The 18380-nt window shown below is 35.1% G+C and overlaps 1 protein-coding gene across 10 annotated transcripts in view; it reads right to left on the bottom strand.

The window, feature by feature from the left end:
• Positions 1-18380, bottom strand: part of LOC128229255 (serine/threonine-protein kinase ULK3-like) — a 197977-nt gene that overhangs the window by 16583 nt on the left and 163014 nt on the right. For 6 of the 10 annotated variants that reach the window (XM_052941042.1, XM_052941044.1, XM_052941040.1 and 3 more), the window contains one exon: positions 6059-7894. The exons of 1 other annotated variant lie outside the window; for it this stretch is intronic. In XM_052941042.1, coding sequence (XP_052797002.1) covers positions 7572-7894 — 323 coding nt within the window. In that variant the 3' untranslated portion in view covers positions 6059-7571. Of the gene's footprint in view, positions 1-6058; positions 7895-17101; positions 17146-18380 lie in introns of those variants that run through there. 3 more of the 10 variants (XM_052941048.1, XM_052941041.1, XM_052941049.1) reach the window with 3 other exon arrangements.

Below are 18380 nucleotides of genomic sequence, written 5' to 3'. Positions count from 1 at the left end.
TGCTTATAACTGGTGCATGCACTGTAACTGTACAGTATACCTTAAAGATGATGACCAAAGATAATTAAATAATAATTAAATCTATTAATAATCGATCATTGATCGGTTTCATAAACCGATTATCGATAGTAGTTTTTCTGTCCGATTCCCAACACTAATTACAATTATTGTTAAAGTGTCATATATAGACAAACTGGTTCAGATGTGATAATTTGCTTTTATCAATATGTACATTGTACGTCGCATTGAGTTCTTACCAGTGATATATTTATGTGTGTGTAAACACAAAATGAATAAGCTGAAATGAAAAGCTACGGACATAATTTTTATATGGAAATTTTCCACAGAAAACAATGCTAGGCCTTTAACCATGTGCTGTGAATATTGAACACATGTTTGACCCAAACACTTTCAATCATGATTTTCTGAAAATTCTTTAAATAGTAACTGTATTGGGTGTAAAGTATTTATCAATGATTATGTAATATCAAAATAAAATGCCATTATTCAGTCATGATTAAATCAAACATTGTCAACAAGAGCAAAAGTCACGTTATGATATACATGGGCAAATTATACAACTACATTTCTTGTGGTAAGCTAACTTCAAGTTTATCAAATATTTTCTTGGCAGTGGATCTGAAAATCAGTAACAGCAGTTAACTGTTGCCATCATCTTTAATTAACAGCTACATGTACCTTAATGTCCTTTTATTAACACTTCTCAGCGCCGCGTATAGTGTTAAATTGATACGGGAGGACAAGGGTCAGATTATAGGAATTAACACGCCGTGCGATATGCTTATCATGAACAAGAGGTCCATGAGGGCGTATGCTCTACATGAGGGCGTATGCTCTACTGGCATGGCTCTTGTGGTCATTTTCAATCCAGAGCATGTATGTATGGGTAAAAGGCAACAAACATATAGTTCACGTTTTGTGTTTGGGTTAACTGAAAATGTTGAGTGTTCAACATCTGAAGACAGAAAGTGTTGTAAGCAGATTAGTTTCATGAACTATTTTTATATGTGCCAAGTCAAGGTCATCTGAGGAAAAAAAATGTTTTCAAAACTGTACTCATGGTCAAAATTTCACTGCTGTAGCTTTAAAATTTAGAAAGTAAGTCAAGAGGTCACAAACAAGGTGATCAAAGTACAAAATAAATATTTGTTTACAAAACAATACACATTGTCCACATTGCTGTAGCTTCAAAAATAAGAAAGTAGGTCAAAAGGTCACAGTCAAGGTCATCTAAGGAAAACATTGATGCTCATTTGCAAAACTGTACACATGGTCCAAATTTCATTGTTGTACCTTCAAAAATAAGAAAGTAGGTCACAAGGTCAGTCAAGGTCATCGGGGGACAACACTGATGCTCTGTACACATGGTCCAAATTTCATTGCAGTAGCTTTAAAAACTAGAGTTATCAAACTTGGTTAATTAAGTAGGTCGGATGGTTGAGTACCATTGTATAAAGTCTCAATGCAATACCTCAAGTAGTTGCTGAGATATTAACCTATATGTGCTTACACACAAACCTTAACCAGAATTTCTAAGTCAAATAATAAAGGGCAATTATTTGCATTAAATGCAGACTAGAGTTATCTAACTTGGTTAATTAAGTAGGTCGGATGGTTGAGTACCATTGTTTAAAGTCTCAATGCAATACCTCAAGTAGTTGCTGAGACATTAACCTATGTGTGCTTGCAAGCAAAACCTTAACCAGAATTTCTAAGTCGAATTATAAAGGGCAATTATTTGCATTAAATGCAGACTAGAGTTATCTAACTTGGTTAATTAAGTAGGTTGGATGGTTGAGTACCATCGTATAAAGTCTCAATGCAATACCTCAAGTTTTTGCTTAGATATAAACCTATGTGTGCTTGCACGCAAAACCTTAGCCAGAATTTCTAAGTCGAATTATAAAGGGCAATTATTTGCATTAAATGCAAACTAAAGTTATCTAACTTGGTAAATTAAGTAGGTTGGATGGTTGAGTACCATTGTATAAAGTCTCAATGCAAAACCTCAAGTAGTTGCTGAGATATTAACCTATGTGTGCTAACTTGGTTAATTTAGTAGGTTTGATGGTTGAGTACCATTGCATAAAGTCTCAATGCAATACCTCAAGTAGTTGTTGAGATATTAACCTATGTGTGCTTGCACGCAAAACCTTAACCAGAATTTCTAAGTCGAATAATAAAGGGCAATTATTTGCATTTAATGCTAACTAGAGTTATCTAACTTGGTTAAATAAGTAGGTTGGATGGTTGAGTACCATTGTATGAAGTTGCTGAGATATAAACCTATGTGTGCTTACATGCAAAACCTTAACCAAGGTGTGAAGCCGACGCCAGGGTGAGTAGTATAGCTCTCCTTATTCTTCGAATAGTCGAGCTAATAAAAAGTAAGTCAAAAGCGTTGGGGCTAGCTTTGGCCCAAGGGGCATAATTTCATCTGTTTTGTTAGACGGTCATCATATGATGCTCCACAACAAATATCAAAGGTATGAGCCTTGTGGTTTGAAACAAGAATATTTTGAAAAAAAATCTTAAATAAGTCTCTAGGAAATTTTTGACCCCCAATGCAAGGCCAGTTTTGACCTCAGGGGCATAATTTGAACAACCATGGTAGCAGACCAATAAATTATGCCTTATTCAAAATAGCAAGGGTCTCCCTAGCGGTCTCAGACAAAAAGATTTTCAAACATTTCCCAATTTAAGTATACCAAACCTGTGAACTGGGGGCATGGCCAGTAATGACCCCAGGGGCATAATTTGAACAAACATTCACAAGCAATTGTGTTTAGATGGATGCACGAATGATAGAACTTCTGGTCATTGGCCAAAAGCGCTAAAAATGGCCTTTGGCCAGTAGAGCTAAAAATCAACCAACCCCATAAAACTGTAATTTTGATCTCTTTCAACAAGGGCAAGGGAGAGTACAACATAAAACCAACTGCACAACCCAAAAACAAGTTGTCTCTCTTTAATCCTAGACTTGGCTATACATGTAGACTTGGCTAAAACTAGCATTTTTTTTTTATACTTTCAAGGGCCATTATCTAGGCATGGCTGGTTTTCGAAAGGGTTGTTTACAGACGTACTGATGCACGGACGCACATACAACATACACATCACTCTTGAATAAGCTCTTTTGGCCTTAGGCCTGTAGAGCAAAAAATAGATTAAACAGTAAACATCTGCAGAAAAGAAAAATCCTGTGCAAAAAATGATTGGTGGGTAGTTTTACTACAAATACACGCGCATGATTTGTTTTGCAATCTTTCTAATATACTAGGAGGTAATGTTGCATAAGTGTGCCGCTAAAGGAAGCTCTAATGTTCGTCTCTTGTTATTCAGTCTAAAAAGGGGCATAACTCTACCATTATTAAAGCCCTTGTTATAGAACTTTGTTTTACATGTGAATATTATCTATCCATCAGTGCTATCTAAAAATGTTGGGCGGAAACCATTTTTCTATTTTTAGTTACAGTGACCTTGACCCAACCCGCTAAAAGCAATCCAAGCTACCTCATTACATAAGCTACCTTCTCACCGAGTTTCATCACCATCCATCAATTCTTTCTTAAGTTATTGGAAACCATTTTTATATTTTAAGTTACAGTGACCTTCACCTTCATCCCACACCCCTCAAAAGCAATCTTAAGCTGGCTCTTCACATAACCTACCTACAAACAAACTATCCATCGATTCTTACTTAAGTTAGTGGGCGGAAACCACTTTTATAATTTAAGTAACAGTGACCTTGACTCCCTCCCCCTCAAAAGCAATCCCAAGCTCGCTCTTCACATAAGCTACCTACAGACCAACATGTTACACAATCCATTAATTCTTACTTAAGTCATTGTGCGAAAACCATTCAGGCCAAAAAAATAGGGTGGGTTATACAGGATAATTTTTTTCTAGTTTCCATTCCGTTGCATCGGATCAATTATGTTATATCTAAGCGTTTCATTAATCACAAAAAGTCAGAAATAAACAGCAAGAAGTCATTTCCTTACCTTTGACTACTGTATTTTCCTGCCTATTTTGCCCATGAAATCTGGTGTTTTTTTGTATACAATATAAGTATCTATCATGTGTTTCCGGTACGGATAGAAAAATCAGACCAGAGGGCATGCGCATAAGCCGGTAACGAGGCTTGCTGTACAGTTACCGGTCACGCAGCGTGCCCGAGGGTTGGATTTTTCGATCCAGACCGGAAAAACATGATTGATATTTTTTCTTGCATACCTAGAATTACGAATTTGTGGGGAAAATTGATGTAGAAAACGCAGTTTTGTACATATTACCAAAATGCGCATGCGACGTTGTGTACTGACGTCATAAAGCTCAGTAATTTTAAATCACTATCCGACATCAAATAGTTCCTTTAAAAATCGCGCTTTTACGATTATTTATTTTCAATTTTAATTAAAAGTATTGTATACTTACAGACTTCCCGAAAGCCTTTGGACTGACGGACATGACCGGCAAATATTGATCCGGTCCGACGATTTCTGAACAAAAATCGGTCCGACTGTCCGGCTATTTTTTATTCCCGGTGACCGGGTTTTAGCATAAAATCCCGGTAACTGAGTTTTAGCATGAGGGCCTTAGAAAAACGTTACACGTGTTGTCATTGGTCGCTTTCGGTACAATGCCCGTAGAATAACCAATCGTCGCGCATGTTACATACTATCAGTCATTTGCGCATCCAACATGGCTTCTCTAACATTTTACGAATGCTAGGTAAATAAAAAGAAAATTATCAATTGATGAATGCTCTGAAAGGAAAATGAATATAAAACGAAATGTCATGAAAGAATCATTTTGTTAAATGATGATGGTAAAACTCAAACATCCAGAAATATTAAACATTCCATCCACAGAAAGCTATGGACACATTGTTGGTAGGCAATTTTTACCTCTATCTTTAAAAAATAGCTCTACCTTCATAAATTTAAAAAATAATTTATTCTGTAAGAAACAAACAAATCAATAATAAGCTATCAAAGTGTAATCTAAATTCACCACTGTAATATAATATTTGGCATGTTTTTAAGGCCAGAAAGGCATTTTATTTGTGGAAAAAAAATGCTGATAATAGTTTATTTGTACATCCACTGTCCATGATAAATTTTGTACTTTTAGGCAGAGTCTAGATGTGCCTGCGCATATAATCGAACAGACAACACCAGAACCATTGGCATCACAGGAGGTTGTCACCCTGTCCAACACTGAAAAAGTCTCTAGGGCTTCCGAGCAGGGATTCCAGCAGGATATAAAAGATCTCGCCCCAGAACTTTTACCTGTGTCTCATACTGAGATAATACAGGATTCTGTTAATCATGTGTTTGAAAGTCCTTACATGAGGCTCTTGAAATGGAGATTTTAAACACAACACTTTTATTGGCAAACAGGACTTTAACCCCGATATTGATGAGGAGTGTTTTGAATATCCAGATGAACTTTTGAATTTTGACAGACTGATGATGTTTCATAAAAGAAATACTAAAAAGCCTTTATTTAGAAATAAGCTGCTATTGATGAATAAAGCAATGTTATTACTTCGTTTTTGTTCCTTTCGTTTCGGTCTGACAGATTTTCTTCAAAATCTGTCAGACCGAATGTCTGCCACTTTTTTTCAACTTTCGGGAAGTCTGTATTTATATTTTTGATTATGCTTTATTGAAATTGCATAATAAACTTTTCATAAACCACACAATAAAAGAAATAAGAAGTGGCGCGTTGTTGCGCGTGACTCATCTTACATGGGGTATGAAAGATGAGTTTTTCCAGCACCGGTCACATGACCGGAAACACACGTCCGGTATGCAAGAATACTTGTTTATAAGACTCGATCGGTTATAAGAACAAATCCAGCACAACAATTTTTACAAATCTGTGATAATGTTCTAGCCAAAATGTCAATTATCAACTAAATTTGTTAATTTGCTTGAAGAAAATCACCGATTTTCTTGTCAACAGTGAGATCTCTTAATATGTGGAGGTAGGTTAATAATAGAACAAGTAAATGTGGATATAGATTTATTTTACGTATCTTTTTTTTTGTACAATCAAAATTGAATTTATATTTGTAGTGAATTCTAACATTTCGGTCATTGTTTTATAATTCTCAGACGACGATTATTGATAAAAATTTTTTTGATCGTATGGTATTTTCTATCCAGCCTAGACAAAATCCTGGCAATAGAATGGGATCATAGGGTATCTGACTGACCGATTTAAATACAAACTAGAGCTGTCACAGGAGTGACGAATATCCCCAAATGCCGCCTGGACACAGGAATGGCAAACCATTCCTTTGAAAAGAGGCCATAACTCCAAGGTTACTACACACTGCATATTCTTTTATCATGCATGTATTGTTTTATTTAAATCTGTTGAGTAATTTAAAGTTACACGGCTGACAAGAAAAACTAGCCTTTCATTAGTTATCATCCGGAAACCGTTTTTCTATTTTTAGTAACAGTGACCTTGACCTTGGCCCCACCAGCCCCAATATCAACTTGACCTGTATCTTCTGATGTTACACCTGTGTACCAAACTGTATCTTCTGATGTTACACCTGTGTACCAAAAATTGTTCAAATTTGTCTAGCCTTTCATGAGTAATCGTCCGGAAACCGTTTTTCTATTTTCAGTAACAGTGACCTTGACCTTGGCCCCAACAGCCCCAATATCGAACTTGACCTGTATCTTCTGATGTTACACCTGTGTACCAAAAAATTTTCAAATCTGTCTAGCCTTTCATGAGTTATCGTCCGGAAACCGTTTTTCTATTTTTAGTAACAGTGACCTTGACCTTGGCCCCACCAGCCCCAATATTGAACTTGACCTGTATCTTCTGATGTTACACCTGTGTACCAAAAATTGTTCAAATCTGTCAAGCCTTTCATGAGTTATCGTTCGGAAACCGTTTTTCTATTTTTAGTAACAGTGACCTTGACCTTGGCCCCACCAGCCCCAATATCGAACTTGACCTGTATCTTCTGATGTTACACCTGTGTACCAAAAATTGTTCAAATCTGTCTAGCCTTTCATGAGTTATCATCCGGAAACCATTTTTCTATTTTAAGTAACAGTGACCTTGACCTTGGCCCCACCAGCCCCAATATCGAACTTGACCTGTATCTTCTGATGTTACACCTGTGTACCAAAAATTTTTCAAATCTGTCTAGCCTTTCATGAGTTATCGTCCGGAAACCATGAAAACCAACAGACCAACCGACCGACCGACGGACAGACAGACCGACCGACCGACAAGCTCACTCCTATATACCCCCTCAAACTTCGTTTGCGGGGGTATAACTATAGCCCCGCGCCTTTGATCTAATTGCCGCTCGCGCTCTGATGTCACAAATAGTAAACACCGCGAACTACATTCTAAATATTTTCATCATAAAGGCAGCAAAATGAGATTTATTTTTGTCTTTCATAATTTTGAACATTGTGTATGTTGTGTTTAAATGTCATCTCGTTTGTTATTGTTTGAATGAGAAATGTATACTTATATGTTTGTAAAATCCACTTCATGTGTTATCTTCATGAAATAAATTTATTATTATTATTATTATATATTATTATAACGTAAAGAATTGCACGCTGACAATGACAATGACACAAAGCTATGACAATACCTAGACTTTTTACTTCGAAAAACAGCCAAGCTAAAGAAACAGCAAACACACCCTGTCCAGAAAAGAGTATCTTGCTCTCGTTTTCTTCCTTCTCTTCCTCTTGTTGCTGTTGTTCAATGCTGTCATCGCAGGACTTTACGGTAAGGTATTTCTTGATCGTCTCCGCGCGCGACATCCACTGCTCCACCGCCTCCCGTAATAAGTCCTTCCTATGTCCCGCCTGCTCAGCTGAATTTCATCAGTCACAACTTGTCAATCAAACTTTGAGTTGGTAATCATAGAATTTAAGTAAGTGAATAGTTGTATGCAATAGTATAATGTTGGTCATTCCATTCAATTTTCCATAATTTACCATAAAACCTCAAACATTAACAACATTGGACAAATAATAAGGAACAAATAAGTAGCAGGGCATTCATCTGACTATTCAACACAGGCTTTTACGCTTGAAATTTAAGATATCATGCATTTTTAACACTTGAAAGTTCACAGCAAAGTGTCAATATAATGTTACATTTTTAGAAAATGGCCCTTGACTTGCAAACTTTGTGATTAAAGAGTCATTTTGGCACTTTTAAGGCTCATGGAAGCCCTGAAAATGTTTTTTGCCCAGGATTAATTACCTTAAATCTTAACTTTATCATAATGTCATGGCTGTTATGGTAGTTCTCTTCGTATTCATATAAATGTTCAAACACTGTAGCTTATATAATGTTGAAAAATTAGACTTAACATTTTTTTCAAAAATTCTAATTGTTTGGTCACATAGTTAATATGCAGGCACGTATATAAACTGTGAACCACGACATGGAATGATATTCTTAATTATACGTTCCCATCTAGTAGTATCTATTATATGGGATTCAGATTTATTCATTGTATTTATATAAAATGATATGTGAATAGGACATAAGATATTATAGGCCTGGGATTTTGTTCAGTTAACTATTGTTATACAGTGGAAACCGTTGGCGCGATATTCCAGGGAATGGGCAAAAGTACTTTTAGTCCAATTGAGAATATCGAGCCAAGCAGGAATGCTTACTGGCTGTCTATTTTCTTCGATACGTAAAATAATAACCCAATTATCTTGTTTGTTATTTTCCTTCGTTATCTCCACTAAAGAAAAGTATTAATTGGACATAGTTTCCATACCCTCATCGTACTGTTGGCAAGATGTCACATTCAATAATGAAAATATCAAATAATTCTAGTGATTTATTCACGCAATAAAAAAAGTATATAAACATCTACATGTATATGAAAGCAATAAACAGGCATATTTCATACTGAGATTATCACAAAAGCTCAGATTTGACACTTGTATAAATTCTTTGATTTGGAAAAGCATTCAGTCCAATATTTTATGTGAACAAGACTTCTCAAAATGCATTGAAATTTATACATGTAATGACAATTTTTACATTTTGTAATTGTGCCAATTAAAGACAGATATTAAAGTAATAGGGAAGTTTGCTCAAACTGTTAACAGTTTCATTTGGTTTCATAATTATGATACCAATGAGGCAAATCTAATCGACTAACGCCTTCAGCGAAATAGAGCCAAGCAAACGCTGTCTCAGGTATGTCGACCATTGTCGACGTATGAAACCCCATATCGCTTTGCCTGGAATGATCTGGACAATTCAAACAAACACATAGCAGTTTCTCCACTTCACCAAGAATGTTTCCAAGGGCTCTGACAGCTCAGCATCTCCGAAAGGCTGCACTGAGCTGCCAACATCAACACCACAAATAGCATCCATGACGATCACATATTGTCTGCTCAATCTTCACCGTTACTAATGGAGACCCCCAATGAACCTCTGACCATCAAAGAGTCCCGTTTATAGAACAGACAGGGAGAGTCATGCTTGATCTCTGACCAAATATACAGTGGTGACTTAGTGAATCAGTCTGATGACCTCACAATGAATAGTAATTTGTTTTCTATTAACAATCATGGTGAATATCTAGTAATAATGAATGTTTGGAACATTTTGTTTACGAATATGTATGCCTACTTATCATACTGTAATTACTATTATGCACATTATTTACATTATACAGTGGAAACTCACTAAACCGGATCTCCACAAAACCGGAATCCTCGGGATACCGGACTTTTTTCAGGGTCCCGATTTTCCCCTTCTATTTTCAATGTAAAATAATCCCTACAAAACCGGAACCTCGGAATTCCGGATACCGGACAAAAAATTGAGAAAATTTGTTAGATTTCAACGTAATTTTACCTCACAAAACCGGACGTATATTTGTTCAAACATGTCAAAATGATTTTGTGTATTAGGAATTCGCGAATCGCGTGTCACTTTGTCACTTTGTTTTGACAGCCGGTGCGTCGTTAAATATTGCACCTGTGATGTTGTGTTAACTCGATAATCGATAATGATGATTGCGCTGTGGATTGACTGCCGCGCGATAATCAAACGATTATCAAACTTGTGAAAAGAAAATTGATTGAAACATTAATTTGTTTGTTGCAGAAAATAAAGAACTAGAAACGGTTATTAAGTGATCATTTTGGAGGGTTGTTTTATCTAAAGACTTCTATGATTGAATCAAATTAGAGCGGTGCAATAATTAAACTATCAAACATACTTAACAAGCATTAAATTACGCGAGTTGTTTTATTTTAAGACTCGGAAAAAAGATGATTATAAAAACACAGAAATGTTTAATTATGTTTATCACTTATGCATGTGCTTTAATCATGTCTCAACCTCCGTCTAAACGTCGAAGTTTTTTTTGAGTAAACTTACTCCGTACATCAAATCCTCACTAAACCGGAATCCTCACTAAACCGGAAATTTTGCCCAGTCCGGACCTTGTCCGGTTTAGTGAGTTCCCACTGTAGTTATATTGCCCATTATTAAACAAATAGATTAGTTTTACTACATGTTATTTGTTGAAACCATCTAACAATGCTAGTAAATTTATTGAAAATGATAAAATATTTAACTGTTCTCACGAAGTTGAAATTAGGAAATTTGCGCTTTTTAGAGTATCTGCGCATGCGCACAGGTAGTCTTAAGACCACAAAATCCAAAGAACTACTTCCTTTAATGTCGTTTTAACCCTTTTTTGTGTCAATGTGCTCTATGTATAGCAGAATGACGTCGCAACCATAATCAAAGCGCGATGCGCTGAAAGACTATCTGCGGGCAAATATATGAGAGTTGCAAATTTTATTTGGGCGAAGAAACAAACTTATACATATCTTTATGGCGTCTTGTGTCATTCTTTTTTTTGTAAATGTCACTTCAATCATAGTAATCCCCACCATTTTTTTACAAACAACTTCAGCAATAATTCAAAATGCACAGCTTTATATCAATTCAGTCGACATATCCCCATGCATTTGAAGTTACAGTAAATGCTCTTTTCAATCGCGTCTAAAGGTTTTTCGGTGCTTTGATTAGATAGCATACGTTAGACAAATTTTATGAACTTACACGATTAAATTCTTTAAGGAAAATGATTTTATTTTTACGAGCAACTTTAGCAATAATACCTTTTAAAATGCAGAGCTTATCAGATGGTCGTTTTCCCGCAGTAAGGACAAACATGTGGTCAGTTAATGTATGTAGAAACTATGTTTAGAATATAGGTCAGTTAATGAAGTTGAAACTATTTTTAGATTATCAGAACTAGTCCGTTTTTATGAATGAGAATATATGATTGTCCTTTTTAAAGTTTACTGATAAATTTAATGTTATTTATGTTTAATGTAAATACCTGTGTAGAAACAGTACTAGTGCTGTTATGAATGCTTCGTACTATTTGGATGTTAAACATGTTTAATCCGAACTACTTTGCTTCACCAAACGTATGCATGACTCACTGTCGTATCAGGGCAATATAAATTATAAGCCTAATGTCTAAAACTATGCCAAGAATACACCGGAACGAAGCTTTTATGCAAAAATAAAAACATCTCATTAGAAATATAAACGCCTAAAATCATAGAATGAAAAGTATCTTGTTATTGTGTAGCAGGTAAATTACAATGTATAGTATTTGAAGCATTAACAATGTGAAACCTGAGAAACAACTATTTTAACACTTAAGACAATAATTATATTTCTTTCTTTTCTCATAAAGTCAAATAAAAAATCACCATTACAAATAAGCGTGAAGGTCACGTCAGGTTTAAATAACAAATCCTGCAGGCGATGGGACACTTGCGGTCGGTAATAATTTCTGAAACATCATAGGCTAAACTAGAGTGGATATCCGAATACTGTATGTTACCTTCCTACCAGAGCCTCCATTATCTTGACCCTCATTAATCTGATAAATATAACGATCTAAAAATAGTAATAATCTGCTAAAAATAAAACGCCGGGATAGATAATTACAGCGCCGAAATAGCCGAACAAGCAAAAACTCATACTCGCACTGCAACACGACCAATCCATTTGTATGGTTTCTACGTCATTCTGCTAAACATAGAGCGCATTGAGACAAAAAAAATGGGTTAAAACGACATGAAAAGAAGTAGTTCTTTGGAGTTTGTGGTCTTAAGACTACCTGCGCGCAAGCGCAGATAGTCTAAAAATAGATAAATTGTATTGCGATCTGATCGATATAAGGGCAGGCACACAAACCGAGCCAGTACTAGCGGGCGCTAACAGTGCTTCAAATTTTAATTTTTCTATTGTACCACATTGAGTATGATACTATGGCTCTGCTTAAAAGTTTTTACTGTTTTGCATTTATATGTGTATTTACAGGCATTTTCATGCACAACCTTTTGTTCAAGGTGAAATACTTGGCAGAATATGGTGGGAGTGACACAGTGGACACGTTTTCCCGGATAATGAAGATGGTGTTGACAACAAATCTGGACCGCCAATACAACCTAACGGGAACCAAACAAAAAAAGAAACTGAATGGACTCCACTTGATAAACATCTTTTTCAGTAGGTGGTTTTGTTGTTGTATATGTAAAAGTGTGCTAAATGAAACTACCTATGCTGTGCATATACATCAATGGATTTTTAAAAAAAATATAATGGAGTATTAGTATTAAACTAGAACTCCGCGAGTCGGATGTGTCGCCTGACGAATTATTTACTGTCGACATTATAGCTGTTAGATTGGCATTTTATTCATTTATAGACAATGATGTTGCCATTTAACTTTCAAGTGTAGGTGGCATTTGATAGTTTACGAGATATGCCACGGACAAAACCTAAGCAAGAAAATTAACAAAGGGCAATTACTCTAAAAATATGGCAGCAAGAGTAACGGTTCTTGTGCACTGCACTTGCCCTCAATGAGATCTATCTAGCTATGAAGTTTCAAATTGATACCTCTTATATTCTTCAAGATATGCCCCGGACAAAACTAACAAAGGGCAATTTCTCTAAAAATATGGCAGCAAGAGTTACGGTTCTTGAGCACTGCACTTGCCCTCAATGAGATCTATCTAGCTATGAAGTTTCAAGTTGATACCTCTTATATACTTCAAGATATGCCCCGGACAAAACTTTAAGCATGAAAATTAACAAAAGGCAATAACCCTAAACATATAGATGCAAGAGTTACGGTTTTTGTGCACTGCACTTTCCCTCAATCAGATTTACCTACGGAATAAGTTTCAGGTTGATACCTCCTATAGTTTACGATATATGCCACGGACAAAACCTAAGCAAGAAAATAAACAAAGGGCAATAACTCTAAAAATATGGCAGCAAGAGTAACGGTTCTTGTGCACTGCACTTGCCCTAAATGAGATCTATCTATCTATCAGGTTTCAAGTTGATACCTCTTATATTCTTCAAGATATGCCCCGGACAAAACTTTAAGCATGAAAATTAACAAAGGGCAATAACTTTAAAACTAAGAAAGCAAGAGTTATTGTTATTATGCACTGCACTTGCCCTCCATGAGATCTATCTACATATGAAGTTTCAAGTTGATAACTCTTATATTCTACAAGATATGCCCCGGACAAAACTTTAAGCATGAAAAATAACAAAGGGCAATAACTCTAAAAATATGGAAGCAAGAGTAACAGTTTTTGTGCACTGCACTTGCCCTCAATTAGATCTATCTACATATGAAATTTCAAGTTGATACCACTAATAATTTAGGAGATATACCCCGGACAAGCGAAACTGAGAAGCAGACGCCGCCGCCGACGCCACCGCCACCGCCGACAAAAGTAGCCCCTAAATGTCGTCTTTTCAGGTGACACAAAAATGACAAACTTTTTAAGATACCTATGTAAATTTATCTGCCTAGCTAAAATTATCATACGATAGTTGACGATAAAATACTGCTTATTTATAACTAAACATTTGATAATCACTGATAAAATAACTGTCTCGGATATTCATCTATCCACTAACACTATTTACAGGATGTCTACAATTAAACCCAGCAACACGCTCTTGTAATCGCATGGAAATGGAGGGGGGCATCCAGAAGTGTCTTTCCAGGTCTAGAGGTCGTGAGGTTGGCAGCAAAGACCGAGCAAGGGTCACCTCGATGCTTCCTGATTAGAATGTTGACTTATTTACTTACCAACAAAAATTCGGATTTGTGACTAAAAAATTGTCAGAATATTTATCACTGCTTTTCAAATTTATTATATACAATTTGTATGCATCAATTGTTTTATCATATAGACATCAACGTCATGTGACATGTTATTTAGTTTGTATGCAAAATGCATCACAATAATGTAATTATAAACGAGATATTTTCAACTTTTGCCATAAATTTTCATATCCTTAAGGGTTGCAAGAGCATTTCTTATCTATATTTATAGGCAAATCCATGTTGCTTTTACATTTTTGTATAAACATAAGACAAACTGTCCATGACAAATAAGAGACACATCAACAAGACATATAATTATGTTTAGTTCACATTAATTTTGGATGATTGTTCAAAAGAAGACTCTTAATATTCAATCTTTCCCTTTTATAAACTGCATAACACTGATGTTTCAGGTAGGTTATCTAAGGAAATATATTTTATTAACATTTTTAATCCAATTCTAAACAAAACGTGACGATGTCAGATTTCATTTACCAACACGTGTACATATGTGAACTCCCAAGTTACAGTGTCAATATTGTCATATTCGATTATTGTATCCCTGATGAAAGCGAAACCTGTTGGCATTGAATAATTATCATTATATCTCAGAATGATGTCGGTTTATATTTTACTATAATATTTTCTTATCCAGGGTACACCATTTTAAACTCGATACACTCACGATAACCTTATTTTGATGTAGTAAAATATCAAGATGAAGTAAGGAATTTGGCTGAATTATTTCAGCTACTTAAGGCTGTTACGCTTAAGAACTTTTAAGGAATTGGGGCCAGATGACTGTAATTATTTCAATACCATTTATTTTCCTGGCCATAACAGTGATCCCTGATTTGTACATGGTAGATACATTTTCTTTAACCTATGGAGTAAGTGTGTACATATTATAAGGATCTATCTTGTGTTTCCGGTACGGATAGAAAAATCCGCCCCGAGGGCACGCGCATAAGCCTGTAACGAGGCTTGCCGAGGGTCGGATTTTTTTATCCGGACCGGAAAAACATGATTGATATTTTTTCTTGCATACCTAAAAATTATAAATTTGTGGAAAAATTGACGTAGAAAACACACTTTTGTACATTTCACCAAAAAGCGTGTGCGATGTTGTGTACTGAAGTCATAAAGCGCAGTAATTTTATATCACTATCGACGTCAAATAGTTCCTTTAAAAATTGCGCTTTTACGATTATTTATTTTCAATTTTAATTAAAAGTATTGTATACTTATATTTTTGATTCCGCTTTATTGAAATTGCATAATATACTTTTCATAAACCATACAATAAAAGAAATAAGAAGTGGCGCGTTGTTGCGCGTGACTCATCTTACATGTCCGGTATGCAATAATAACTAATCCTTCTTGATACACAACAATGAAATGGGTCTAAATAATGTAATCTTAAGTTATTATGTAAATGTAAATATTTGTTATATTATGCTGTTGCTCTACTTTTGTTTCATACGTATTTTGTTATGTTACTTATGTAACTCTTCATACATAGAGGAAATAAGGATATATATATTTTAACATTCAGTGATGTCAGTTCACTATTCATTTTTTCAAGGTGCATTAATTGTGTTAGTCAATAGTTCTGATTTGTGTTTAGCTTTCTCTTTTTAAATTCTTCTTTGTTTTACTTGCATGATTTTTGTGATTGAACCCAATGTGACAATTAACTTGAAACTGTTAGTTCATTTCTAGGTTAAAATGCTGCTTTATGTCTTTATGTTCTGTTTATTAGAATTGTGCATCTTTCGATGTGTGATTCCCTTGAGTTAAGTCATGAAGTTGAACTGCTAAATAAAATTACTAAGCAATCTACATGAAGCAGACTTAAACATACCGCTTTTTGAGTATGGAAACTGTCCAAATACATCCGAAGTTGTTTTCGATAAAAATAGCCGAGGACCTCCGAATGTTGTTAAAGTCTTTAAAATGTGTGTTCTACTACATGTAATTTCTGACAGGCTTTTTCAGTTTGACAGCTTTAAGTGACAGATACAATCAATAAAACGAAGTTTAGACTTATTATTAAGTCATAAATCAAATTCCCATATAGATGTACTAGATTTTTTTAGCTTGGTGTTGTCAAACCAAACTGAAAAAATGTGTTAAAATTTCAGTCACATTTTTTCTTGTGTGCCACTTTTATATTGCCAGTATTACGCAAAATCCTGTCAGTATTTAATTTTTGTTGACTTTATTTAGTTTGTACATCTTGTTTTACATTGCTGATGTTTTCATGTTAATGAACTTAATAAGATTATTGCTATTTTTGTTGTCTAATAAAATATTATGTTGACATTATGTCGTTTGTACTTCACAACATAGCTGTCGGTCTAGATAACGAATGAAAGCATAATTATGCAATAGGTGAACACTCGAGATCAAATATTTTAGGTAATTGGAATCAATATATAATAACATGTAATAACAAAAGTAATGGTTTACCCCAAATTTATTGCTTAGATATGGCCCATAATTATACAGCCCACATACACCATGTGGGACCCATATGGGTCCCATATCAAGCCCTGTTCAAAAACCCATGTGGGGCCCATATGGGTCCTAAATCGAGCACTGTTCCAAAACCCACGTGGGGCCCACATTAGTAGCCCACATGGGACCCATATGGTAACCCATATGGGACCCATATGGGTCCCATATGTTTTGCTGGCTGGGAAACTTACATAAAACATAAATAACATTAATTTTTCAATAAAACTTGAAAAAGCACAATCAAATTCTCATTCTTAGAACAGACAATTTCCGATAATCTAAAAATTCTTTCTACTAACATTAACTGACCGATAGTCTAAAAATAAACTATATACATACACTGACCACATATTTGTCCTCACCGCGGGAAAACGACCATCTGATAAGCTCTGCATTTTGAAAGGAATTATTGCCTAAGTTGTTCGTAAAATTAAATCATTTTCCTTAAACAATTAAAACGTGAATGTTCATAAAACTTGTCTATAGTATGATATCTAATCAAAGCACCGAAAAACCTTTAGAAGTGATTGAAAGGGAAATGCATTATAACCTTAAATATATTGGGATGGGGGATACGTCGACTGAAGTGATAAACTGCGCATTTTGAAAGGAATTATTGTTGAAGTTGTGTGTAAAAAAAAAAAAAATCCTGAAACAAAACATGTATCTTCATAAAAGGTAATGATATATATGATGTATTGTACTTTCCTATAGTATGATATCTAATTAAAGCAACGACCTTTAGAAACAATTGAAAGGGGCATGCATTGTAACCTGAAATACATTGGGATAGGGATTACGACGATTGAAGTGACTTGCATAAACAAAATGACACTAGATGCCATAAAATAGATATAGATATGTTTGTTTCATCGCTCAATGTTGGCACAAGCGCACTTGGCCCTCGGCACAGTTTTCACTTTTATCTATGTGCCCTTCACCCATTCCCATTGTTCAAATAAAATTTGCAACTCTCACATATTTGCCCACAGATAGTCTTTCAGCGCATTCGCGCTTTGATTATATTTAAATGTCTGTGGGCTGAAACCAAAGCTAATGTGTCCTGAATTTAACGATATTTTGAGCAGCCATGATATTATTGGCTTGCAAGAAACAAAATTAGATGATCTTGATTGTATTGATATTGATAATTTTGTTGTTTTGATGAAGAACAGACAAAATGTCATACTAAATTCCCACAAGACGTGTGGCCTAGCTCTGTCAGTATATCTAAGTATGTACGCGTTATTGACACTGATTGTAAACAAGGGGCCCTGAAGGCCATGTATCACTCACCTGATCCAATTCAATTAGCTTGCTGTAATAAGTACATTCTGACCAGGTTTCATATAGATAAAGTAGAAAATATGGCCTCAACAGTGTTTCAACAATGTTTTCTATGATTTGACTTCGTGACCTAGTTTTTGAACTCAGGTTACCCAGTTTCAAACTTGACATAGACTTCATAAACACAAACACTCTGACATAGTTTCATGGTGATCAAAGAGAGAATGTAACCTCTACAGTGTTTACAAAGTTTTCTATGATTTGACCTAGTGGCCTGGTTTTTGACCTCTGATTACCCAGTTTCAAACTCTACCTAAAGATCATCAAGAATAACATT

This window comes from Mya arenaria, chromosome 3 (genome assembly GCF_026914265.1).
Source record: "Mya arenaria isolate MELC-2E11 chromosome 3, ASM2691426v1".
Classification (NCBI taxonomy): Eukaryota; Metazoa; Mollusca; class Bivalvia; order Myida; family Myidae; genus Mya; species Mya arenaria.
This window is presented reverse-complemented; position numbering and strand designations above follow the sequence as displayed.